The sequence below is a fragment of the Tripterygium wilfordii genome, chromosome 16 (genome assembly GCF_013401445.1).
Source record: "Tripterygium wilfordii isolate XIE 37 chromosome 16, ASM1340144v1, whole genome shotgun sequence".
Lineage (NCBI taxonomy): Eukaryota > Viridiplantae > Streptophyta > Magnoliopsida > Celastrales > Celastraceae > Tripterygium > Tripterygium wilfordii.
Genome location: NC_052247.1, coordinates 132,666 through 159,667, shown reverse-complemented (window position 1 = coordinate 159,667; position 27,002 = coordinate 132,666). Strand labels below are relative to the sequence as shown.

The 27,002-nt window shown below is 36.9% G+C and overlaps 4 protein-coding genes across 10 annotated transcripts; 2 read left to right on the top strand and 2 right to left on the bottom strand.

The window, feature by feature from the left end:
• Positions 1-5,105: 5,105 nt before the first annotated feature.
• LOC119981486 lies at positions 5,106-7,941 on the bottom strand. The gene is made up of 4 exons (XM_038824626.1): positions 7,629-7,941; positions 6,357-6,431; positions 6,125-6,265; positions 5,106-5,719 (listed from the first exon to the last, which is right to left on the bottom strand). Exons 1-4 carry the CDS (start codon positions 7,914-7,916, stop codon positions 5,396-5,398), a joined length of 828 nt encoding a protein of 275 aa, XP_038680554.1. The 5' UTR covers positions 7,917-7,941; the 3' UTR covers positions 5,106-5,395.
• Positions 7,942-10,360: 2,419 nt separating this feature from the next.
• Positions 10,361-17,122, top strand: LOC119981295 (UDP-N-acetylglucosamine diphosphorylase 1-like). Its single transcript, XM_038824356.1, has 15 exons — positions 10,361-10,668; positions 11,039-11,093; positions 11,169-11,320; positions 12,473-12,512; positions 12,939-13,031; positions 13,110-13,222; positions 13,309-13,383; positions 13,972-14,011; positions 14,109-14,191; positions 14,274-14,351; positions 14,662-14,805; positions 15,027-15,094; positions 15,787-15,901; positions 16,001-16,157; positions 16,700-17,122. Exons 1-15 carry the CDS (start codon positions 10,474-10,476, stop codon positions 16,795-16,797), a joined length of 1,506 nt encoding a protein of 501 aa, XP_038680284.1. The 5' UTR covers positions 10,361-10,473; the 3' UTR covers positions 16,798-17,122.
• Positions 17,123-17,592: 470 nt separating this feature from the next.
• LOC119980422 (50S ribosomal protein L7/L12-like) lies at positions 17,593-19,318 on the top strand. Its single transcript, XM_038823112.1, has 2 exons — positions 17,593-17,739; positions 18,113-19,318. The coding sequence occupies exon 2, from the start codon at positions 18,221-18,223 to the stop codon at positions 18,890-18,892; it is 672 nt and encodes a 223-aa protein (XP_038679040.1). The 5' UTR covers positions 17,593-17,739; positions 18,113-18,220; the 3' UTR covers positions 18,893-19,318.
• A 318-nt stretch (positions 19,319-19,636) lies between these two features.
• Positions 19,637-24,643, bottom strand: LOC119980353 (protein FAR-RED IMPAIRED RESPONSE 1-like). 7 transcript variants are annotated; one of them, XM_038823021.1, is made up of 8 exons: positions 24,494-24,643; positions 21,438-23,761; positions 21,298-21,354; positions 21,129-21,197; positions 20,945-21,013; positions 20,275-20,343; positions 20,090-20,190; positions 19,637-19,864 (listed from the first exon to the last, which is right to left on the bottom strand). In XM_038823021.1, the coding sequence occupies exons 2-7, from the start codon at positions 23,709-23,711 to the stop codon at positions 20,104-20,106; spliced, it is 2,625 nt and encodes an 874-aa protein (XP_038678949.1). In that variant the 5' UTR covers positions 23,712-23,761; positions 24,494-24,643; the 3' UTR covers positions 19,637-19,864; positions 20,090-20,103. The 7 variants fall into 7 exon arrangements, 6 of the variants coding, with proteins under 6 accessions (XP_038678949.1, XP_038678948.1, XP_038678952.1 ...); XM_038823020.1 differs by having other exon boundaries at positions 20,094-20,190; XM_038823024.1 differs by lacking the exon at positions 20,275-20,343.
• Between the last annotated feature and the right edge of the window lie 2,359 nt (positions 24,644-27,002).

Below are 27,002 nucleotides of genomic sequence, written 5' to 3'. Positions count from 1 at the left end.
GAGTAATCTTGTACTCTACATTAGTGCTAAGGAGTTTCCCTTTTTCCCCTCCCAGGATTCAGTCGGCTGAAGGCACGGATGGCAAATGACAGATTTTTAGTATCAAATAGGGTGTTTTTTTTTGCTCCTTCTGTTTGGCCTCACATTTGACGAGGCCTGTTTCTGGTACTTTAAACTTTTCTATATGAAGTATATGTTGTTTAAGAATTTCGTTTGAGGAGAAAAGAGTGCATTATGCAGTTGTGTTGGCATATGGTAATGGTAGGATGGTTGGAAATGGTTTTCTCAAAGTCTGAAGTAAACATGAAACTGAAGGAATGTGGGGAAAGAAAAAGTTTGACAATAGTACATTGTTGGACATTGAACCTGGTCTTTGATGTGCTTGCTTTTGTTTGATCCAAAGTCTAGCATCTGTGAAAAGGACCATGTCAGGTGAGATGGGCATCACATTTCCTGAAGATATACTCTCTCAATCTCTTATCATACTATGAGATGTAAAAGGCTAATCCACAGAAACGGTAAGCCATGCTCCCCCACCCCTTGCCCATGCGGACCAGGGTTCAAGTCCTCTTCACCCACCCGAGTTGGGCTTTGATTACTTCCACTCCACTCCTTTTGTATACGTCCAATGCTAAAGTTGAGCATAATTGCTTTGCGGGGACAACACTGCCACCAGGGCCATAGGGATTTTAGGCCTTTATATGTATGTGTAGCCTTTTCGAGGCACTTGGCCTTTTAATTCCGCCATCTGGTCCATTGTACTAGACTACTTAAAGGTTTCACCTTTTATCAGTGAAATTAATTGACAGAGGAAAACGCAAGCGAAAATAAACAAGCATCTAGGTTTCCATGATCAAGTACATTCGGTTATTTTTTTTGCTCCCCAAAACCCTGTAGGCACAGCTTTGTTACCGAATGTGTACCTTGTTCTTCAAACTTCATGTAAACATTAGGATTTCAAATTTGATAGCTTGTTTGACGAATCTTTTTGGGATCAAACTGTATAGATTTGGGATGTTCAGAGATCGGTTCTTGCTGAAGCAATATTTTTATGGTCATGTCCCGAGTTTTAATTCTACTTATATTATTGTCATATGAAAAATTTATGTGTGCAGTACTTATTGAATGTTTGTGTGTGCTAGTATGATGGACTTTGAGTTTAAATCCATATGAGATGTGTAGGAAACATAGACTAAATTTTGTTGGGGGTGATTTTGGCTTTTGGGAGATTGTTGAGAGATAATGTTTAGGTATAGGTCGGTGGTAGGAACAGGGCTATGAAGCGAGTAGAGTAACAGAAATCAGAAGTAGGGATAGTAGAGTCAAAGAAAGAGACCAGTAGTCAAAGGATTAGGACAATGATAGGTGTTTGGAACATCTGATGGGGTTGGGGTCCATTTCTACCTTCTCTTGTTTGTTTACCCCTCTTTTTTTTTTTAACAGATTGTGAAACTGATCAGTGATTGAAGTGGACCTTCTCTCTTTCCTATCTGAACAACCATTTCCTGTCACCTAACTTTATTACCATCATGTCCATGTTGATGATGCATACCATAGTTGAAAAGGTATTAAGCACAGTGGTACTAGTACTAGTTCAAGAAAGTCTCAATAATGGACACATTCACACCCCTCACTCTCATCATCTGCCTGTCTTCCCTTCCAGTTCCACTCTCTTGATCTTTGATGAGTCCAAATTAAGGGTTAACAGGAGGCTTTGAGAATTGTTAGATTCAGGCATGCAAATATAGTGGAAGAGGATTATATTGGTACAAGAGAAGTAAAAACCTTACTGAGTTGTCCACCGGTTATAATATGTCACAAAACATACATATAAGCCGCCAGAGAGAGAGAGAGAGAGAGATTGACGATGGCAGGGCAGCCAAGTCATGAGATGGGTGATGTGTATAATTTGATGAGACTAATTAACCCCACTTTCTAGCTTTCTTTTTCTCTAACTCTAGCTATGGCTATGGCTATGGCTATGGCTATGGCTCTAGCATTAGAAGTCTCATCTGTCTAGCCCCCCTGCTCTGCTCTGCTCTGCTTGTATCGTATGCACAAGATTCCACAGCCATAGGGGGTCTAATAAGTCTCTATTACTACAAACATCTCAATCATTGGGAACTTGAACTCACTTTTCATTATATATGCCCATCACTATTATTCATGCCCCCACTCCCCTCTATTTTCCACTAAATTTCTTTACGCATCCCAAATCACAAACAACCGTTTATTCAGCCCAGATGCCCATTATTAATTGCCTCCTAAGTCTTATCCTATCATGCATTCATGTATTTCATTAACCCTCAACCTGGTTTAAATGGGACAAAATATTTGTGTTAAGATATGAATTTCAAACATATAATTTATGTTCAACCTTGATTTATTCGAGTCAAACAAATTCAATCATCCAAACAAACCGAATAAATAGTTTTGTCGCTCATATATAGAACCCCTATGAGTAGAAGCAAGTAATGCAATTGCCAACTGGATCAAAGTAGCCCAGCCAAGCAGAGTTGAATGGCGTTGTTCTGGTTTCGAAGTGACTGTTGATTGGAGCAGTCCCCAACGAGTTTGGTCGGGTAGAGTGGAGTCTGAATGGCGACTCACGAGCCTCCTTGTTGATTGGGTATCTAGTTCTTGTCCCAGGGGCAAGGGTGATGACATGATCATGATATATACATACATATATACAGTAGAGTGAGTCTCTTCTTCTTCCTAAAACATAAACACACAACTCTAATCAAATCAATCACATCAATCATGACCCAACTCCCATTACCCTTTTTAGATTTCCTCGAAACTTATTCCACCTTGGAACGCACAACCCACACACAAACGTATAATTTTTTTATTCCTTGAAATGCTCATTTTCCAAGCCCACCTCTGCAAATTCCTACATGGCAGCCCATGTTCTCGCCCCATGGGCCTTGTTCCCCCTCACCTTTTTTTAAAATTAATTTATTTTCTTCAATTATAGAGTAATAGACCAATAATACAAGTCCTCCTTTTGTTTACCTTTCAATGGAGGAGGGTGAGGGTCCCTCCTGAAGGATAGGTCATAGGAGGACATTGATAACAGTTTGGCATTGTTTTTCATTTTTGGCCATACGATGACCTCAGATTCAAGACAACCATTCTATACTTTCTGTGTAATATCCCTCTTCATTCATATACAAATTTCTGCTAGGTTTTGCCAGTAAGTTGTACAGTTGTAGATTACACATTTATATACTTTTTTTTTTTTAAATCCATCCAATATATGTCACATACTCACATTGAATTTCATCCTACCTTGTAATTTGTAAACCCGGGTATGTCAGTCTCTCGTCCTATACACAGAAGTTATATATTGGCATCATATACCAAGTTCATATGCAGCGTGTGAATTTGTCAAGACAAAAATCTCACATCAATTTGGCATAATCAATGGAGTGATTTATAATCAAAACTCAACTTTTCTCACATTGAAAACACATTTGCTGAATCTAAGAATCAATAACGACACCCATAAATAACAAATCTGTGAGGGTCTGTGTCCTACAACAGACAATATCTTTAATGTGCTTAGACTGAGAATTTCAACAACATTCAAATTGATCGGCCTCGTCCATGATTTTTCCGCAATTGATGGAAACAGAATGTGATAACCCATGTGAACCCTTATGAATCGACTTATATTATCTAACAGAGTCTTGGTAACGAGTGCTCTAAAATCTATGGTTAAGGATTCATCACACACATGTCATGTGTGATAAATACTTTCTCATGCAAGTTTTAAGACTTAAAATACATAGATCATTTTAAGACTGTAAATCACATTTATGTCATTTATCCAACTTGATACTATTTTCCTATTTAATAATATGCTGTTCAGTGCTCACATATCACAATGATGTTGGCCACCCCCTACTCACCATGTGTCTTCCCCCAATCCTTTTCTCATTGACATGTATCGCCTTATGTAGCATGACAAGTGGCCGCCAAGTGTTTGTCATCTAAAATCAAACCCCTTCAAATTAATGCCACCGATCACTTAATCCAATCACCCAACTTCTTGGAAGTAGCAATGCGACTCATTTTACTAATTGGTCACAACTCACAAGTCCATTTTTCAGGGTGAGACTCAAATGAGAGTATGTTCGTGTTCCTAATCACAAGTTCAAGCATTTGAATCTTATTATCGAGACAATTAATCTTCTAGGTTGTCTAGATTAAAAATCTAACATTAATATGACATAACTTAATCAAGTTATTTATAAGTAAATTTCATCGTCTCTCACTTTCGAAGAACGAAGACACTTTTTCTGAGTCCAAGTATCAATGACAACGGTAATTCACAAATAAATATGTGATTCAGAACGAACAATATCTTCAATATTTTAGTTGAGAATTTCAACAAAGAAAGGAGAGCCCTTTGCACCAACCCTCATAGTCAAAACTTTATTAGTATATGCTTTATAGTTATACTACACAATGTATATTATGTGGGTCCAAGCTCGTGAACTATCAAATTATTGTCTTGAAGTTTTCAAAAAAAACTATTAAATAGGCAGAGGATTCTTTCTTTTAATTTTGATTCGTCTCAACCTTTTTTCCAGGAAATAATCATTTTTTTTAGTTTCATATAAATCTCCAAATAACAAGGCCTTGACTAGTACAACTGTAGCCGTAAAACGACAAGTGTAAAACAAAATGTACGGAGGTATAAGATACTCTCCCTCTGCTGGCTGGCTTTACCACCACCACCACCATTAAAGGCTTGTGGTGCTCTTTGTCCTCGCACCCCCCCCCCTGCCTGCCACTTTTGTCCCCATCCATCCTTCACAATCCTTTCAATTACAATTACAGACTTACAGTGCCCCTAACTGATTTACTGTACTCAGTCATTCATGCATGACACGACACCGTTTGTCCCTACTAACTGCAAATGCAGAGGTGCCTTATACTGACCTTTATACCCAACTGTTATGGCAACGACTAAGTTAGACGCACATAATTCAATTTGAAGAGTTCCACATTAAACACATAAAATCTTATACGCACAATACAACTGGGATGTCAGCGGTTGAGATTCCCATCATAAGTTCATAACTGATGGAAAATTACAAATAACGTTGGATTCATAAAAGTACGATACAAATAGCATATACATAGAACAAACCCCATTACATGACATCAATACAAAATTGGTGGAGTCAAGAGAGACTACACCTACAGTCAGTAATGAATATTGCTCTCCATGCAACTTTAATTAACAGAAGAAAAGGGAGAGGAAAATAACTAATTATGTTCAATCCATCCATACAACTTAAGACGTTCTAGTATTAGACTCTATACTATCTAGATTTTATTCATCAACTCTAGACCCTTTTTGTGATTAAATTGGTTTCAATCAAGAGAGAGGAGCCCTATGGGGTGCACCCTTTCTTCTGCTGCCAAGTGAGAGGACAATCCCAGGGAGGAATCCACTGCCTTTCTTCTTCTTCTTTGGGGTGGTTTCGCAGCGTGAAATTCCCGAATTGTCCATGGTGTCATTGGAGCATGAGGAGCCTCTGTACTGCAATGTGTCTTCCAGGATGGAGCTTGGGGTAATTTGAGCATCATCTTCAGTGATCTCAGACCCATCCATCCTCAATCCCTCAATTGCAAAATCTGATTCATTAAATCTGTATATTATCCTTGACAGATCCTCCCCTTGATACACCAAGTGATCAACCTGCGTTCATTTTCTATACATTTTCAATTCATATATACCTTTTCATTGAACAAATACATTTTCAACAACCTATATATTATATACCTCAATTTGAATTCCCAAGTAAAAAAGTTATTAAGAACTGTTGAGTTAAGTCAAGCAGCTGGATACAACCAATGCACAACCATATCTGTGTTTTTTTTCATTAAAGTCTAAAGAACAAATACCAAGAAAGAGAGAGAGAGAGAGACCCACTTGGGAATATTGGGTGGTCGGCAAGAGTGAATAAATTAAATCAAAACCCTCTTCACAAAGAGAGAATATGCATTGAAAATGCAGCCAAAGATGATGACTTTTGGCTAATTATGGCAGGTATATTATCTATAAGTATGTACGAAATTGGCAAAAATAAAAGTGAATATGGACCTTGCAAGAGAGAGAGCAGAAGCGGAATGGCTCCTGGAGAATTCTGTCACAAGTGAAGCAAACATTGGCAGATCCCTTGCAACTCCTGCTCTGTGGCCTCTGGTTCAAGAATATCACTTTTGCACTATTTATAGTATACGGCTGCCATACCAACCAATTATCACATATATTAATCATACAGTAATTGTTTTAAGTTGGAATTGAAGTTCAATTATATATAAATGGCAATTACCTGAATGTAGGAACAATCAATGAGCTTCTCCAGATCATCCAATCGAACTACATCGTGATAAACATATCGTCTCACCTATCAAGTGTAAAAAAAAAGAAAAAAAACCATGTTTTAACGGTACTGTTATCAGCGAGTGAATTTAACAATTACAGCAGGTAAAGCTGTGCTCATGATGGAGAAGAATAAATGAAACTGAGTGAAGAACAGATAATGCCAGTGAAAAAAAAAAGTGACATTGGAAATGAAGAGTGAAAAAATAAAAATCTGGTCAAACTTTCGCTTTCCATGAAAGCAACAGCTGAGAAGGGTTTGTAGTGAAACTGGATATAAAAGAAATCTTCCATTTATGGGAAACAAACCAAACCCAAAAAGCTGGAATCACCCGACTCCATCATAATCCATTTCTGGAAAACCCATCATCTTTCCTGCACTGCTATACATACAATCTATGTATACAATCTGAGAAGGTTCATCCTTCACAAAACTGGCAAGAATCATATTCTTTTTCCAAAAAAAAAAACACATAAATTCTTAAAAATTAAGTGGCTACAAGAGAGGAAATTGTGAGAATCTAGCATGATAGATATGGATAAACGATTTTGAAATTGAAAATTGTCAGACAAGGATTTGTGGGGAGAGAAGTAGTAGGGACCAAAACAAAAGAGGGCAATTTCAAAAAACCTAACTTTTATCTTTCTTATTTAATTGAAGGAAGTAGACAGAACTCCAAATCATGAGCAACAAAAAGTTTTAACAGAAGGCGACTTCATCGCAAAACTTAATAAGTGGATGGAATCGAAGAAGAGCAAGAGTGTCAATATGAGTAAAAGGAACAGGAGTTCAAAGCAAAATTATTGTCAAATTCTACCTTAGACGGGTCTGGGAACCAAACATGAATTAATTGTTGGTTCACCCTCTAAATAAAGAACTTGTGGAGTCGATTTGCGGGGGAGACGAAAATATGACACAGAAGAAGAGAATTTTAAATACTAAGGAGGTAGGAATACAGAAATCTTTGAAACATTAAAACGGCAAAAGAAGAAGGGCATGTTCAGTGAAATTCAAACAAGTTCCATAAGAAATTAAGGTTTGCCAAACTGACAAAAACCAGAAACAGAGGAAGAAAGACACAGAAGAAACCGAGAAATATGAAAAACCCAGATGAACTTTGGGATGATAAATGATTGTATCGGATAAATTCAAAGGAATTAGGAATACCCAGAAGAGAATTGACAGAGAAGCAGCAGAGAATTGTGTGGAATTAGTTTGTACCTGAAGGAGTGGGTGAGAGCGATGAGAAGGAAGACAGTGAGGGCAAATACTAAGGCAGCAGTGCAAGCAAAAGATGTTCTTCTCATTCTTCCTTAGATTTTCGTGGATCCCACAAACACCAAAGAATGTCTCTCCCATTAAACCCTCCAACCATGGAGGTTTCTCCACTTCCATGTCCATGTTCATCACTACAGACGATCCTCCTCCTCCTCCACCACCTCCTCTTGTTGTAAATGATGCATAGGTATCGTTATTATAGTAGCAGCTATTAATACTATCTTTCACCATCCCCCCCCCCCCCTCTCTCTCTCTGGAATTTTATGTGCAGAAATGTCACAAATTTTGAAGAAACGGTGACCTGCCCTGCCCCTCTCGTACTCACTTGGTATATATCAAAACCCTACACACAAGTTTTTTGCTGTCCCCTTCCCTATATATATACATATATACATATACACATGTGTCTTGGTATATATATATATATATATCAGTATATGCATATGTTGGGCAAGAATTATTGTCGTTTCTATAGATATGTATAGAGGGAGAGCTTATTATCTCTTTTTTGCACAAATTGAACAAAACCCACGAACACAAAGGCAGAACATAAAATTTACTTGAAAATCGAAAATTAAGGGATAGTAATCTTAACTGTTGAGTTGTACGCACCGTAACACAAGATGTAATGTGTATCATGTGTAGTCCACAAATTCACTTGGATCATATACGTTCAACTCAACAATCGAGAGTCTGGGATAACTGTGATACCAAGCGATACTAAAACTAGTGGGATTTTTGAGATAATTAAGGATATGTGAGGTGGCAGGTGTACAGTATACAAATAGCTGTGTATGTATTGTACCATACTAGTATGAAGTGGACGTTAACAGCATAGTACAACTACAACCCATACCCACTCGCGGATTACATGTTAGAACATTACATATTGTGATTTGAGCGCCCCAAAGCAAAGAATTGTGTACATTGAGCACCCCATTTTGCCCCATCCCCATCCCCATGTCAAGCTTTTTGTCTTTTTATCATTAAATGATTTTAAGAACTCAATTTGGATTTATTCATGTTTAGGAAAAATAATTAATATCACTCACTTGCCCTAACCCATTTTTATTATTTCCTTCCTTTTTCATTTTGAGTTTTTTTAATTAACAAAAGCTTAATTTTGTAGCAGATACCAAAAGGGTGCAAGTTAGGGTTGATTACACATCATAAGCATGTAAATGGAATAATGGACAAATGAGTCTCTAGGTGATATATATGTGTATATACATGATGATCATCATTGGTAAGTTGACACCATATGTATTTATGATGCGAGATGTGTTTTTTTACAGTTTATAATATCCAATGTATAAATAATGAAATCTAGGGAAGTCCAAATTATGTAGTTTAAAAAGATTATAATAATTCTTGAATGGTAATTGCGTATGGTGTTATGAGCATGTTCAAATATTCGTCTCTTCCTACCTCGGGTTCAAAGCTTGTCTTGTCATATTGATTAAAAATGTGTCCTTTTTACATAATATTTTTTTGTAGGACATGTGTTGTATATGATATGAGTTTAACAACTATATAATTACAATTATATATATATATATATATATATATCTGAATTTCTTGAATTTCTAAATATGATAAATATTGTATGTATTGATTGACCCAAAACACCTAATTGTAGTCATGCTGTCTACAACTATCTTTGGGAGGTGTACTTTTTTTGGATTACATAATTACTTCGTATTTATAAAATCAAACTCATGTGTTTGTCTTAATCCGAATCAGTGACTGATCCAACGAACCCCATTGATTCTTGCTTCTTTGATTTTTCCTTTCCGGGTTAAGCGATATGGTTTCTTCTACTGGCCAATCGGCCAAGGCCCATATGGTTATGGTTTCTCACAGTTAAGCGACATTGTTTCTCACAATCGGCCTGGCCCATATGGCCATTCAGCTTGGGCCGATATATATTTGATGTGGGTTTAGGCCTTAAGCATCTTATACGGTCAATGGGCTGAAGCATTTGGGCCGATGCATTCGGTTTTCATATCATTATCCATGGACCCCCAATATTGTTGATCCCGTAAAGCTGATTTTCTTCTCATTATTACTATAATATTTTACCAACTTAACTTTTTTTCCAGTTAAGACTGATTTTCTTCACATGTAAGATGCTTTGAGGGCACGCGAGAATATGTCAAGTTCTCTTCAAAAAAAAAAAAAAAATTATTTTGCAAAGAAAAAGCAGAAAAAGTTTATTAATTCATTATTCACCAACCCTCCCATTTGATGAAAATAAAAATATATTTGGAAACATATTTATGACATAGTATAATAATTTGGTAATATACTAGTAAGAGAAAGGCATATGATTGTATTTGGGAACAAGTTTTTTTAAAAATAATTCCAATATATATACTAGACATGACAAATAAGGTCATGAGATGAGACAAAATGTATGGCCTTTTTTTGATTATCTTTTAAGGAACATAATAATAAAAAACCAAATCATGATAACCTTTTTGTGTCACAATAATACATATCTTTAAATGTCATGAATTTGTGTTTTTCTTGAAAATAGCTAATTAAATAAATAAATATTTTTTAAAAAAAGCAACGGTAGTGGCAAGAAGAGTGATTCGAACATCAAGAGAGGGTCATTTCGGTAAAACTATTGATGCTGGTGGTTATTATGCTGATTCATTCTTGTCTTCCTCTCTACTGTTCCGCCCGACTGTCTATTAAGCTTAACCAGCAACAACGATGACCAACAAACTGAAACCCAAATAAACGCACACGCAGAAGAAGAGAGATCTAGAGAGAGAAAAAAATGAGGGAACCGACGATGCTTGTCGAGAGTCACAACCACCAACACCAACACCATCACCACAACAACACATCGACTCCATCACCTCCACCACAGGCTCTGCTGGAGAGGCTCAAGGACTATGGTCAAGAAGACGCTTTTGCCCTCTGGGAAGAGCTCTCCCTCGAGGAACGCGACCTCCTTGTCAAGGACATCGAGGTCATTTATGCTCCTCTGCCTCCGTGATTCCATTTTTCTTTCATTGATCAGAGATCTCTAACTCGAATTGCTTCAGTTTCAATTCAGAATTTCCGAATCTTGTTATTCTTTACCTTCTCAATTCATCTTATTTCTTAAGATTTTGAACGGAATGTCAATTAACTGATTTTAACTGGATTCGATTTGGCGGGTTTTGGCTGAATTAATGCCATTAATTAGGAAACGAAATAGATTCATTGCTCTCCCGGTAAATTAGTTGATTCATTTCTTATTTGATGGCGAAAACAAGAAAACGGACTTAAATTTCATTTATTGTTTTATGATCATCCCCTGCATGATTAATTATTGATCATCGATCATGCATGTGCAGAGCATAGATCTTCCAAGGATAGATCGGATCATCCGATGTTCTCTTCGATCTCAAGGTCTCTATCTCAAAGTGTAATTTTGGCTAATTCAATACGAATTGTGTTTGTAATACTATTTTGAGTTCATTACAGGGCTACCGGTGGCGGCGATAGAGCCAGTACCAGAGAATTGTGTGTCAACAGTGGAGGAGAGGACAATGGAAGAGAGAGAGAGATGGTGGAAGAGGGGGTTGAAGGCTATATCTGAAGGGAAATTGGGTATATTGCTTCTGTCTGGTGGCCAGGTACTTTTTTTTAAGTGCTTTTTAGGGGATTGCTTGCTTCTTTTTAGTGTTATTGGCTTTTACTTTTTTGTTAAATAATGCACGTAGCAATATAAAAGAATTTATTGTTTAATCATGCCATTAAACGAATTATTACTTGATGACCCTCTTTCAAATAAGTTTGATATGATGTTGCTTTTTAGGGATTGTCTCCAACTGCCTACTCAAGACAATTTGGTGATTATGTGCACTAAACAGTGCAAAGGAAATGATTCTAATAGATCTATGTATAATCACCATATAATTTAATAAATGGTCTGGTAGGTAATACATCAATAATCACTCTCTCTCTCTAGGTTGGCATGATGTTGCTTTTCTAGATGTCTGCTTTTAAAATTTTAACGCATCTATTTATCTAATTATTGGAAAGTAGGGGCTTTAATTTGCTTGAAAAATAATTCATGTCCACTAAAAGGAAACTTTATAGCATTATATAAAATATCTATAGTAGATGCTTTTTTTGTCCCTGGAACTTGAGTCTTGCAATATTGGCAGAAAACATCAATAAACTCTGAGATAAATTTGAGAATTGTTTTGCTTATATGTAAAACACTGTGGAAAAACAATATTGCATACACTTGCATTCTTATTTATATATGTTTGCATATGCATTATCGAATGTATATATGACTATCTTTCTGTGATTTGTGCTCTCATCATGTCCAGTTGTGCGTTGCAAGTTGTTATCGAATGTATAGTTAAACTCCCATGTTTTCCAATGTAGATGACTAAATGTCATCTTTTTCTAAGATCCCCATATTACTCTCTCTGCATGACTAGCTGAATAGTTCTTTTGTTCATTGTGTCAGGGTTCTTTATCGCTTGGAAACATAGGATTAGTTTCCGCTGAAATATATACACTAAACTGGGACTGTTGCAAACAAGTTAATTTTGTTGGCTTCTGAAAGAAATATAAGCAAGCTTGATCCTTTGCTGTGAAATAAAAAATTAATTGTTGCACTGCATAAAATGAAACTTTTGCCCTGTTCTTTTTTCTATCGTGTAAAAGTTCTATTTGATACAGATATATTGCTCCTTTATATTTATTGTTTTTTTGGCTATATCCGTCGCTGATTTTCTATGCTTTTCCATGGGATTGAAATTAAAATGCAGGGAACTCGACTTGGAAGTTCCGATCCAAAGGGATGTTTCAGTAAGTAACTTTCATTTCATTGGACTTTGAAAGCCATATGCTTGCAGTTAATCTTAGATTTATCAGTAGTTATGGAAAGTTACCTGATTTGAAATGCCTTCTCAACTATGCATTTGAAAGTCAGATAGTTTAACAAGCTTTCTCAACTTTTTTACTAGTGTTTTTTTTCAATCTTTCAAACAACAGTTTACTATATAGTTCCATTGGAGTGTAATTTTTTTTTTTCACGTATGGAATTTGGCTTTTAGACCCTACATATTGCACATATTGTTTTGATGTAGTCAACAATACTTTTGCATTGTCCTTTGATATCCTGTAAAATATTTCTTGATATACTTGGATCTATAGTGAATTTGGTTTCATCAACATATGTTTTGCATTTCATGAAAATTTTTGTTAGTTATTCCATGTATTGTTTCATTTCAGATATTGGGCTTCCATCTGGAAAGTCACTTTTTCAACTTCAAGCTGAGCGAATTTTGTGCCTTCAAAGGCTAGCTGCTCAAGCTACAAGTGAAGGTATGCTCTTTTGTTACTGCTTCTTTATGCTTTTTATGCTTTACTCATCATACTAATATAAACAGTCATCCTTGGCAGGTTCTATTGGTTCAGTACCAATACATTGGTACATAATGACCAGCCCCTTTACCGACCAAGCCACACGAAAGTTCTTTGAAAGTCATAAATACTTTGGTCTTGAACAAGATCAAGTAAGATTGCTTTCGACTTTGACTTATCATATTTTATTCTTCTTGGCTTTTGCTTACGTCAATGGTGTACTGTTTTGTTGATGCAGATAACTTTCTTCCAGCAAAACACTATACCTTGTATCTTAAAGGATGGTAGATTTATCATGGAGACACCATTCAGGGTAGGTATCTTTTACTTGTAGTTGTTGATTTGGAGTTTTGTTAATGCCTTACGGTTGCCTGCTAAAAAAAATGATGGGTGCTTTGCAACTCGTGTCAGGGAGTGAACTGAAAAAATGACCTCTATTAAAGTGATAGTATGGTAGAACTATAAAATGCTTGCAAAACTCCTCTTTGACCCTGGAAGCACTGATCGGTTGAGAATGCATTTAAGTCAATCATGTTCAGTTTGCATCTTTCTAGGATAGGGTGGATTTTTATATGATACATATGGCTACACAGCTTGCAATCCTCTTGCTGATAACTCTAATAGTCTAATCTGGTTCACCAACCCACTAAATTTAAAGAAAAGATAAACTGATTGGAAGAACATTCTTGAACACAATAAAAACTTGATTCAGAACATAAAAGTCTTGGGACAACATGCTTCTGCATTTTTTTGTTGCAAAAAAATGCTTTCTTCTTTAGCATTTGTATGAATGTCATAGTATCTATTTCAATGCTGAAAGATTCTATTATGGGTGAGTGCTTTATTTATTTATTTGTTCTTTGCAACTGGGGTGGTTACCTAAGTTCAACTCTATAATCAGGTCGCTAAGGCTCCAGATGGGAATGGAGGAGTGTACTCAGGTATCTTTTTCAACATCATTTGCACCATGCCTATTACTGCTTTTGAAGTAAATTCCCTCTTTTATGTTGTCTACTAATTGATCATATTATTCATCAGCTTTGAAATCGTCTAAATTATTGGAAGATATGGCCACAAGAGGGATTAAGTACGTTGATTGTTACGGAGTTGATAATGCGCTGGTCAGTTCATATTTCTTTTTTCGTTTTGAAATTTCAAGAATTTTTTTGATTAAAAACTTAGTGATTAGGATCTTGAAAGCAGGTTCGTGTAGCTGATCCAACTTTTTTGGGATATTTCATTGATAAAAGTGTAGCTGCTGCTGCAAAAGTTGTTCGTAAGGTAATTAAGTTTTCTTATATGGTCCGTTCAACGCAAGATTTTAAGTTATCTCACTATCTACTCGTTCATAAATTAAATTTTGATTAACTTCCATTGCTTCTGTTACTTGGAAGCAGGTCAATGGTACTTCTCTTCCATAGACTTTACCGTTTGCCTTTTTTTTTCACAAGTTCTCACTATCTGCTTTCATTTATTTTCATGATCATTTAGTTTTCGTTGTAGCCATGTAAAATTTGGTAATACTACTGCATACGTTGTACAACCTGAAGCATCTAATGCATAACTATTCTTTTGACCAAAATGAGTACAGGCATACCCTCAAGAAAAGGTTGGTGTGTTTGTAAGGCGAGGAAAAGGTGGACCTCTCACAGTGGTGGAATATAGTGAGTTGGATCAGTCACTGGCTTCTGCAATCAATCAGGAAACAGGACGTCTTAGTTTTTGTTGGAGTAATGTATGTTCACTTTCATTTTTTTTAAAAAGTGAAACAGCTTGCTTCTGACATGGTATTGTCTTTGTCAGACTTTGACTTTTTGGTTGGTATTTTGAAAGTACATAACACCTTATTGCGCTGAACACTAAAATTGTTGTGTGCTTCACATTAGAGTGCATTTATGGTGGTTAAACATTTTCTTAGACGCCTTTCTGAATTCTTATTACTGCTTTGCTTTTCAGGTGTGCTTACACATGTTCACGTTGGATTTTCTAAATCAAGTGGCAAATGGCCTTGAGAAAGACAGCATGTAAGTGATGTTATCTTCTCATGCATATGTGGTGTGGTGCAAATAAATTACTTTTTGTTGGAACAATACAATTATTTTCTGCTTCCACAAAAGATGGTATGTTGTTTGGTAATGGTACCATCTTTTCTGCGATTTACCTTAGTGCGCCCCTAAATGCTACATGGGATGGCAGTAAGGTAATGAAAGATGCCTAGTAAAATGTAATTCTTGAGCCTATGATGGTACTTGAAATGAGAATTATGTCTTGCTTCCTTGGAAAAATGTCAATGTAATTGCAAGGTTTTTTCTGCCTCATTCAAGCTGGTTTGACTAGATAATCTGAAGAAGCAATGGCCATGTTAGCTTATGTTATTTTTATAGTTAAGAGGGATCCACAGACACCTTTGAGTAGTGCAAGCAGAGAAAGAAACTGCAATACTGGTGCAGTCATCATTTGTCAAGATGTGCTGGAACATTCTGTATCTCAGCATCCCTTGATACCCGATGAGTCCACAGATGTCTTCTATTCTGTGGAATCGAAATGCATTAATTGCGTGTTGCAATGAATGGGAATAGAGAACCACAGGCGAAGTTCCAGAACCTGAATCCCCCTCTTTCACACATTCTGTCTTTTGTGCATCTCAAACACAACATTAAATTGTTTGAACTTTGAAGTTGAATTTCACAATGCATGCATGTATTTGTGAGTGCAGTTACCATCTTGCAGAGAAGAAAATTCCTTCTATTCATGGACATTCGATGGGATTAAAGTTGGAGCAGTTCATATTTGATGCTTTCCCATATGCTCCTTCAACTGCCCTTTTCGAGGTGATTATTCGATGCTCTTCTTCTCACTCCATTTCCATTCCAGAAATTTCTTACTTTTGATGCCCTTTGGCTTTCCAATTTGTCTGTCTCATGAATCAGGTTTTACGTGAAGAAGAGTTTGCCCCAGTGAAAAATGCCAATGGGTCAAGTGTTGACACTCCAGACAGTTCTAAGCTGCTTGTTCTCCGGCTTCACACTCGTTGGGTAGTTGCTGCTGGGGGTTTCTTGACACATTCTGTACCATTATATGCAACTGGTAATCTCATGCATTGTTTTCCGTGTGCATCGTGGTCCTTTTCATTTTGTGCAATTAAGATAATGCACAATCCAAGAGGGATAAATTACAGAATGACATGAGATTTTAAATGGTTGAGCTGGTTTACATGCCTTTTCTTTCTTTTGCTTCCCCCATTGCCCTCCTTTTGGAATGTGTGTGGGAAGGGGGATTTAGGGTTGGGTATTGTCGGATTTGGTTTTTGAACCATTGGCTGCTTACCTTGTAGATAATTGGGTTCTTTCATATAAAAGTGACTATTTTCATAAATGACTGCAATATGATGGAATAAACGCCATTCAATAGGCTTAAACTATGAGAAACCCATGCATTTGGCCAGAGTGATTTGTAGAAATTGTTTCTTTTTATGTAGGAGCTGAACTATGATTCCATGAATCCTTTTCTTATCTGCAAAAGAGGATTCATCCCCTACTAAGTGGCAATGAAATTACGCATCCCTCACGATCATTAGCTCAACTTATTAATATTATTGCTGATCCTTTGCATCCTTGATCATGAACCAGGAGTGGAGGTATCACCGCTTTGTTCTTATGCTGGAGAAAACCTAGAAGCTATTTGCCGTGGGAGAACATTTCATGCACCTTGTGAGATCTCGTTCTAGTAAAGTTTTGTTTGCATATTCCATGTTTTGTTCGGCTCCATGAGACTTCTTAACGTAGGACCGAGTGAGATGCGCTTCTCATGTATGTGTATTGGAATATATTAGCGTGTGATGAGATTAATGGCTGAAAGTGCACCAATGTGTGAATTAAAGTTTTTGAAGCTTTTGGTTGGGCATGTGAGATCCTAGTCATACAAAAAAATTGTTCAATTTGTGTGTATCCATTGATGCCAGTTGACATATTTACAGTTGTGTTATGCTGTCCTTGACAGCCAAAACAGTAGCTAAACGTGGATGATGCTTTGTCATTCTCTCTTAATTTTTAGGAACACTCTTTTTGCTGTGGGTTTGTCTGATCCCTGAGAACAAAGGCTATTAAGATTATTCATTCGTGGAAATCGAAAACTATATTCCACTTGAATCTGAACTCTGCTAACAGAATTTATTTGCAAAATTTGTATTTGCAACGTGAAGTGTTAGTTTATACAGCTGAAGAAAAATTTCCCTGTATTACAGCAATCTGTATGCACATATTTCCCTGTATTACAGATTTACAGTACAAAGGTGGTTTCCTTTTCATTTCAACTGTGAGTGCGACTCGGTCGCAATCAGCTGTCTTTCAATGCCTGATCAACTAAGCCCAAAATATTGCCACCCAACCCAAGCCTAAAAATATAATAAATTAAACTAAGCCCAAAATATCGGGACCCAACCCAACCCAACCCAACCCACAAATCTTAATTAAAAACTAAGCCCCCTAAAGATTGTAAAAGCCCTAAACTTTGTGAACCAAATCCATGTGAAACCGTTTATGCCGATCTGAATCTTCCCTTAAACCCCAAATTGTCGTTGTCTTCGTAATTTCGTAAAACCGTCCCTCTCTCTCGCTCGTCCGCCCTCGCCCGCAAGTTCCAGTCTGCCATCTCTATCCTCGTACTTACGGTGAACATCCTTTTCTCCGTCTCTCTCTTGACTCTCAGTCTCTCTTTTTTCTGTGTGCTTATATTGTATGAATTGATCAACAATAGTGAGGGGTTCGATTGAGAATCTTTTTCTGTAGCTTGTGTAGTCATTTGAAGTGTTTTAGGGTTCTTGAGTCTCCGACTTGCGATTATAGTTGGTTAATGTAGTCCATTTCAGTGGAATTGTGTGCTAATTTACGTGCTTGATGTAACCATTGGGTTCTTACTCGTTTCTGATTCTCTAATGTTTGTGGAATTTGATAGATATACACATTTGATTTAGTTTCTTGGGTTGCAATCGGGATTTTCTCTGATTTTTTTTTTTGTCTTTTCTTCGTTTGCCCAAATGTCAGGTGATATTGCTGATTCTTTGTATTTCTTAGAGAATGACCGCTGTCTAGATTTTTCAACAGTTGAATAAAGAAGTATCTTGACCACCTCCCACTTAACAAAAGAGTCAAATGAGCTTAGTTTTGAGATTAACGCATCATTTATCAAATGGGATTTGTAAAAAGCCCATTGTCTCCTCTTTCGTGCTCCTGAATATTTTAGACTTCAACAAAAGAGTGATGTCTCGAGGCTTTGGCCAGACCGCTAGGAAAGAGGTGGTGGAGGAAGATGACGAAGAGGTAGAAATCGATCAGAGAAGGCTACCGGCTGATTATGACCCAGCTACTTTTGATCCAACGGAGCATCGTAGTCCTCCTACTGAGCGTGTTTTCAGGCTTGTAGATGAAATTGCTAATCTCACATTGGCTGAAGTTGCTGAACTGGGTTCGATTATAATGAAGAAGAAAGGAATGATGGAACCACCAGTAGTTGGGGTTATGAAGCCTGGTGCTGCTGGAGTGATGGGCATGGCAGCAATGAAAGGGGCAAGTGCAGGAGCATTGGCTAAGGAGGAGAAAAAACCCGAAAAAACAGTGTTCGAATTGAAATTGGAGTCTTATGAAGCAGCTGCTAAGATTAAGATAATTAAGGAGGTAAGAACTTTTACTGATTTGGGACTTAAGGAAGCGAAAGATTTGGTGGAGAAAACACCATCTGTATTGAAAAGGGGTGTATCTAAGGAAGAAGGCGAGCAAATTATTGAGAAGTTGAAAGCTCTTGGTGCAAAAGTAGTAATGGAATGAATGGAAAAGGTTTTTGACGGCAAGGGTCATCTTTGCGGGACTCTTTTGATTGTTCTCTTAGGCACTTCAACTTCTCCACCGTTTACTAGAACTTTTATTTTGAGGTCATGGTGTGTTTGTGTTGATGTCTGAGCTTATGAAGCTGATACTTGTGAAGTGTGAACAATGCCTCAAAGGTCTGCTGCATGTTAGACCCTTTTTTTGCAGAGGAGTTATTGAATATGTCTAGCATTCAATGTTATCTTATTTCATGTTGTTTCTGTGATGATCCATTATTCCAATAAGAAAACTGAACTTTAGAGAATATCTCAAGTTTTTTCTTTCCAATTTAGTTTGTTGATGCGTGCTGATATGGATCTTTTTTTGGGTGGAATTTCCCCCATTAAGTTGATAAGAAATGCACCCCCTCTCCCCAGTGAAGTGCTATCTTAAAGCATTCTTAAGTTTATCATATTTTCTCAATACCTTTTTTTTTCTCCTGAAATCCTGAACTGAAGAGAGGATTGACTGGAAGGTTGGTTTCTGTAAACAATATCCTTGTGAATCATTTTTTTTCCCTTTTGTTGCTAACATAAAAGTGCAGTGCTGCTCATTTGGCCAGTGTGTCGACCCAAGTGTTACCCTCCTTTTCCTTTTATGTTCATATGGGGCCAAGGATTATTACTCTGCCTGCTAACCATTGTAGGGGAAGAAGACCACATTATGTAATGTAGACAACAAAGTCACAAGTTGTTACACCCGGTCTGAACATATCAACTGTTTTTGATTGTAAAATTTCGTAATGTCATAGGAATACAGACTCAGTGACTGGAATGTATACAAGGAAAATGCTATTTGTGCCAATTAAAGCATTTAACATAACTCGGTGCTTCAATATTTACATCCACATGGCCCGGGGGTAGGGGATGATGGAATGCACATGATAGTTAACCATCTTTACGATCTTGTAGAAACACATCATGCCATCTTCATCTGCCAAAAAAAAACAGTATTTCACGGAGAGCATTTTACTGAGTTTAGGATCCCTGAGAGCGCAAGACTATTTCTTTATTTGAATAATGGTGGTAGGTATATATATATGAATAAACTTAGTTAAGATGAAACCAACATTGTTTTGCGCAAAGACTTGGCACTGTTACGTTGAAATACACTAGACTCAGTTCAGTATAAGCAAGGAAGTCGAAAGGTATAAATGACCTACAATTACTAATCTATGGCGGCTTATGAGAGAGGTGTTTTGAGTTCAAATCCTTTGATGACGAGCCATGCAACTGAGGTGGTCCTACATTAGAGTGGTCCTGCAGAATGGAGGCAAGAGGTCATTCAAGAATTGATGAAAATTCAGAGAAGACAGTATATAAGCCTAAAAACTACATGAATACCACATCCAGTTGACCACTCTCCATGTCAAAACAACTAGAAATGGTCTGTGGTCTGAAGTTTAACTGTCCCTTCAAGAAGAGAGTTAGAGCATCACCATTTAATCTTATGTATTCAATGTAAAGTTGTAAACAGACTGCAGAATGACTACTACAATCCTAGGGAATCCACACTTCATTGGATGATTTCAGGTGTCTATTGGGGTGAGAACAATTTCCAGTGAAGAGTAATATGTTGTTTTTTTTCACCCTTTGATTATTAAAACCTCCTTAACAGTCTCGCCACCCGGTACAAAACAAACTTCTTTAACTCTATGATATCGAACAAGGTTTTGTATTTTATCCTACATATCCTTTGCTACGTTATTTAATGAGCATCATGAATTGGTGCGAGTGAATTCAACCGGCCCTACAACGTGATGACAATAGGATTCAAGTGTGATAACAGGAAAATTTTAAAAAAAATCCTGGCATACAAGTTAAATTATTATATGCATTGCCTGGCCTTGGATACCATGTTGATTGCTATAATAATCACCACGGCCAGGAATTGAATTTAGTTGACACTAAAAGAAAAGGAAAAAAAAGAGGAGGTATAGGTTAGTTTAAACTTTCCAGTAGTAGTTTGCTCAGTGACAAAAAAATCCACAAATATAATGAGAAGAAATGGTACCATCCCCTGAATGAGTTGTCGAGTGCCAAAATAACCATCAACTGTTGGACCTTTTGAGGTTAGCTGTCCCTGCAATAATAATTCAAAAGTACACCCAAATTCTAAGAACACATATCATTCAGATGAGAAAAACAATATCGCAAGAAAATAAATTAAATTATTATGTTCAATAAGCTACACATACCGCCCCTTCCACACCCTCTTGTGATACATAAGAACAATCAAGGGCCGCTGCTCGTAAATTTGAGTGTTCCTATAACATGTATGGAACCCACATCAAGATATTGTTCTCAGATAGTATTAGTATGTGCATTTCTTCAAAGAATAAGAATGATTAAGACAAGAACATTTACCATTTGCGGCCAGCTGGTGGGCAGCCCAAGAGTTATGACCTCAGGCTCTGGATGTACCTAGAACTTGATTTTTTTCATAAATATGAATATACACACCAATGTCGAATAAAAGCATGATAAGTACAATGAATTTCACTAACCTGTTTTTTCTTGGATACATCATGCTTTTTACTTGTCTTTGATGGGCTGTTTCCTTGATTCACTTCTTCATAGTCACGAAAAGCTTGACTAGATGGTAAGTTCTCTCCTGTACCACTCTTTATTGAGTTATTCACACTCTCACACTCTCTCAAAGCTTCTTCCAATGCAGTGTATGCAATATTGTAACTTTCTTGAGATAAAGAACCTTCGTCCCCCAATTTAAATGCTCGTCTACAGAGGTCATTGTAGCGTTGAACCCTGGACTCAGCTACATCTGATTGGTCTCTGAGTGTTTCTCTACTTTTTGCATCCTTTGTCCAACGTTTCAATATATACTGAGATGGGATGCTGTGCACCCCAGACATCTGTAAAACAATCATTACATGCCTACATAGAAACCCGTTGAATTCGAATGAATGACAAGAACATGACATAACTGATGTTGCTTCATTCCAAATCACAAGGAAATCTTGATTGTCTTCAAAATCTTGAACCCTGAAAGTCTTTTTCTCCCCATCTTCACTTTCTTTTCTAGGATGACAAGCAACTACTCCCAAGACCTCAACCTGGAATTTTCTGAAAATTGAATGTGTATACAAAGCTGCCATTTGTTTCCCAAAAGGTGATGGAGATTTCAATCCTGGTTGCTTATGCCAAGATTCAAAATCCGCTTTTGCTTCCTCTTCGGATTTTTCTTGTAAGAATACATTGTATTGTGCCAAAAATTCTTTTAAAGTAGTCTTCCGCTGCAGGTACTTGTCAAAAAGACAGCTTGTGTTTTCTGAGCGTTGCATTGTAGACATCCCTGCCAAGAAAGTGTCTCTCATGTATATTGGAACCCACCTTTCTCGATCTTCATACAATGATTGAAACCAGGTGTCAGTTCTTAGACTAAATCTATCGACCATTTTTAACCATCGCTTCTCAAACAGTTCACATGTCCAAGATTTGAAGATACATTTGTTGAACTTAGTCATAAAGTTTTCATGTTGCCTCATTGCATAACCGAGCTTCTCAGGAATCTTGCTGAAAATATGCCACAAGCAAAAACAATGACGAGAATCAGGAAAAACCTCTGCAATAGCTTCTTTCAGGGAGTTGTCTTGATCAGTAAGTATCACTCTTGGAGCATGTCCACCCATCGCCCGAAGCCATGCTCGCATAAGCCAGAGATAAGTTGATTTAGTCTCATCAGCAATTAATGCACATCCAAGCGACAGGAACTGGTAGTGATGGTTCACACCAATAAAGGGAGCAAAGGGTAATTTGCATTCATTTTTAACGAATGTTGTATCAAAAAAAACTATGTCGTTGAAATTGTTGTAATCAAGCCTACCTTTGGCATCAACCCAGAAAACGTTTCTTAAGCACTGATCTTGATTCAGGTCTATAGCATAAAAGAAATTAGGATTCTCATCCTGCATATCAATAAAATGGTCAAGCATAACTTGAGCATCTCCCTCCTCCAAAGCAAGATGCTGAACCCTATCTAATTGATTGGACACACCAACCTTCGGATCAGGTTTTTTGTGTTTATACCCACCTGACTTTCTAGACATTGCAACATACAATCTTTTTGTTCTTTCTCGTATGGCAAGCAAGGCATCAGCATTACTGCTACCTATTTCTATGTTTCTATGACCCCGAAAGTAATAGGCTTGGTCCGGAAAAATTTCATGATTATGCTCCTTTATGAAACTACGTACAATCCACCTTCCATCTTGCCTTCTTTTCACATGCATGCAAGCCTTGCAATCTGTTTTCGACCAAGATAGATTTATTCTGCCCCGTTTTCTCTTGACAGGGATGATTACTGCACCATCTGTATTTGAAACAGGTTCTGGTGTTTTGATACTATTAGCTTCTTGCTTCTTTCCGTATCTGGTACACACAAATTTTGCATCAATAAAACTTCCAGATACTTTTGAGCGACGGCTGGCTTTTATTATGATGGTGAATCCCACATACTTGGCATATTCTTTGTAGAACGAAAAAGCTTCATCCTTTGATCCAAATTCCATTCCATCATGAGGCTCTAAATTTTTCAGAGAATCCATGTCCATCCCGTCTGCACCACAAGCCTCATAGCTACCATCTAACTCCTTTCCAATAACATTTTGTCCAGAATTTTCCTTATTGTTTCCAGCAACATTAGAATAAGTTAGGCTGACCCCACAGCCTTTATCAACGCCATTTGCTGCATCAAGATTCACAGTACATCTACTATCTTCCTTATGAGACTCTCCAGAAAGCTGTTCAAGATCTATCCCCATGGAGAATATTAGATACTGCCTTACAGCCAAATCGTTGTTGACTTACATACCTGAAAAGGTAAAGATAAGAAGCACCTATTAGAACCTAACCAAATTCGCTTAAAACCATCTCCGTAAGTCCAGTATGTTGTCTAACACAATTCAATTCTGAAAAGAAAATACTGTCTACTTGTCTAGGCTACATAACATAACCTCAGCAGGACAAGGGGGGAAAACTGTGCATCCAGAACTATAGCTGATTATGTAAGTCGTAGCTGAAACAACATCAAACAGTAAACCAAGCTCAAAAGGTGGCATAGAAGACAAAACATCCTCGAAAACTAAACTATCAAATACCCGGTTCACAAGACTACAAACTAAGCGGCAAGCATGTCTCTACTTGCATGAACAACAATCAAGATTGAGAATTTGGCACCATGGCCTTAAAAATGAGTAAGCAAGACATCTAAAGAGAGCATTACAACCCACATCAAGCCCAGAAGATTTAAATGGCAAACACCCATTGCAAAAAACTTGCCGTTATAAGATACAAATATCAGTTCAAATGGAAACTTTAGAAAGAAATCGCACAGAAACACGGTCAACAGTTGATGCTACAGAAATTCAGGACACCAACAAGTCACTCACGGACTGAAAATGGAAACATAAACAAGAAGATGAATCGAAGAGACTGAAATTCAATATGATACTGCAATACAGAGGCAGACAAATGAACAAAACTGAAAGACAAACAAATTTAGCAACATTTGAAATTTCTGAACAGCAGTTGAAGAAAATTTTACATTAATGGAAGGAGCCAAGTAGGATTTAGCGCCAAGTTTTGTTGAGAAGCTTAGTGAGAGTGAGATTCTAGGGCGAGTAGAGAATTCGTCAATTTTCGGGCAGGAGATTTTAGTACTTTAGGGCAACAGAAATTGGCTTTGTACTCGCAATATTTTTAATTACGATACTCGCGAAGAAGGAACCTTATTTTATCTGTTTCAAACCGGACTTGCTTACTATGTTAATGGGTTATCCCGTATGGGCTTGTACTCAACATTTAGGATCTCCCGTATGGGCTTGTGCTTTTCATATGTGGGCTGGGCTTAGACTTTTTAATTAATAATTGTTTTTTTAAAAAACTTTGTATACTTTATTTTGTGGGCTTTGTAGGTGGAACGTGTCCGTCCTTCATCTCTTTGTAAGTTGCATATATATATATATATATATATTTTCAAGATAAAGGTCGGTGCATGAACATGAACCCTAGCCCAAGTCTTTCGAGGTGTGTGAACAATAAATCAATAATACACATTCCAAAAGTGAAGTGATCTAGTTAATTGAATTGCGAACTCATTTGTAAGTCTTGCTTATTATTTTATGGAGGGAGAATCGATACATATTAACATATATATGTTCTAAGTAATGAGTCTCAACTCTCATCACTAGACACAATGACCCATATATGTAGTTATGAACCAATAAATAGAGGAAAGTTTTATGGTATTGTGAGGGTGAATACTAAATTTTTGTACCATCACCAACGATATCATATCATTCATTTTAGACTTTTGGCCCATAAAGTGGATTTATTTTCTGTGCGTGTGAGCTCACGAGCACGGAAAATCAACTTTATTACTCATTTATATTTGAAAAGATTACATTTCTATATCTCTTTATTAAATAACTTAAAGATCTAGTTTGGAGCATATGTTCTTGATTTATATTTTAGACTACCCATGAATTTAATACATGAACCGTTTAGGTTGGGAAGATATATATATATGAATCACTATCACATGACTTTCCAGTCGAAATGTTGACTCCATGTTTCCAATCTAATCTTTATCAAATATATATATAATATATCTTTGGAATTTTAAACTTTAGAGAATATAAAATTAAAAAAAAATCTATAGCTAGATCTCCATGTGCCATGTTTGCATGGAACTCAACTTCTTACATGATTTTTTTGAGCTTACTAAAGCACAATAAACAAAAACCATAAAAGAAAATATTGTAGTAAATAATTAATTAATAGTATAGAAGAAGTTTGAACCAAACTTTACCAATTTTTTTCATTAATATTAATATATTGACACACACGCACACATATAAATTGAGTGCAAAACAGTGAATGAGGATGTTATATTTGCAGGCATATATAGGTAGCTGATTAATTTTACTAGGCAAGAGAATCTTGAGTGGCTACACTCAAGAAATATTTTACTCTTATTTTGACTGCCAAAAGTAGAACCGAAATAGGCAAATAAAACAACAAACTAAATACATTATTGTATATATATAATATATGTAATGGAGAACTGATTCAAAAACTGCGTCGCAAAGAGGTCTGATCATATGGAGCTGAACAGACAAACCAATAATTCAAAGTCTCTGACAAAAGAAAAAGGAAGATATTATGCTTATGTAACTCCAGATCTTTCATTCCGTTTACAATATATATATGATACAGAATTCACAGAGAGGCAGTTGGGTTTACGGAATAAATGTTGTCATTTGTGGAAATACAATTTAGAGTTCAAAAATCGAATGTCTCTGAATGAATACAGACTATATATACACAGTAGTTGCACTGCATGACACATATCCCACTGCAGCCTCATCTCGGACTAGGGGCATGTGCTCTCTCTCTGATTGACCTCTTATTGCTTTCGGCCACCACGTCCATGTGTATCGATATGTATGTATATATCGAAATATATATACACACACACACACTCCACTATATATACAACCCAGCTCCCCAGGAAAGTCCATAAACAGTTGGAGAAATCTGAGAGAGATAGAGAGAGAGAGATGGCTCAAATGTGCCTTGTTTGGAATTGGTGGTCAAGAAGCAACAAAAGAGGTGGTGAGAATGAGAGCAGCAATATTAATTCTGATTGTTGTTCTTCATCTGCAGGTTGCCTTGCAAAGTTGGTGAAGAGGCTGAAGAAGCAAGGTAGAATAATACTGCGCCCGAGTGGACAAAGTTCGTTTCAATGCAGATATGATCCATTGAGCTATTCACTAAACTTCGACACTACAAGTGGGGTTGGAAGCTTGTCAGATGATGTTGATTACTACCAGTTCTGTGCTTTCTCATCCAAGTTTGTAGCCAACCAAAGAATATTGTCCACTACTTCTCACTAGATTCTGAGAGTTAAACGGGACTTTGGAGTTCTTTTTAACCCTAATGTAGTTTCAAGTCTTAATGAAGACCGACTGTAGCATACAATTTTGTTATGAGATGAATATAGAGTACTGTGATAGTCAAGTTAGTTATTAGATCATATAACTCTCAAGACA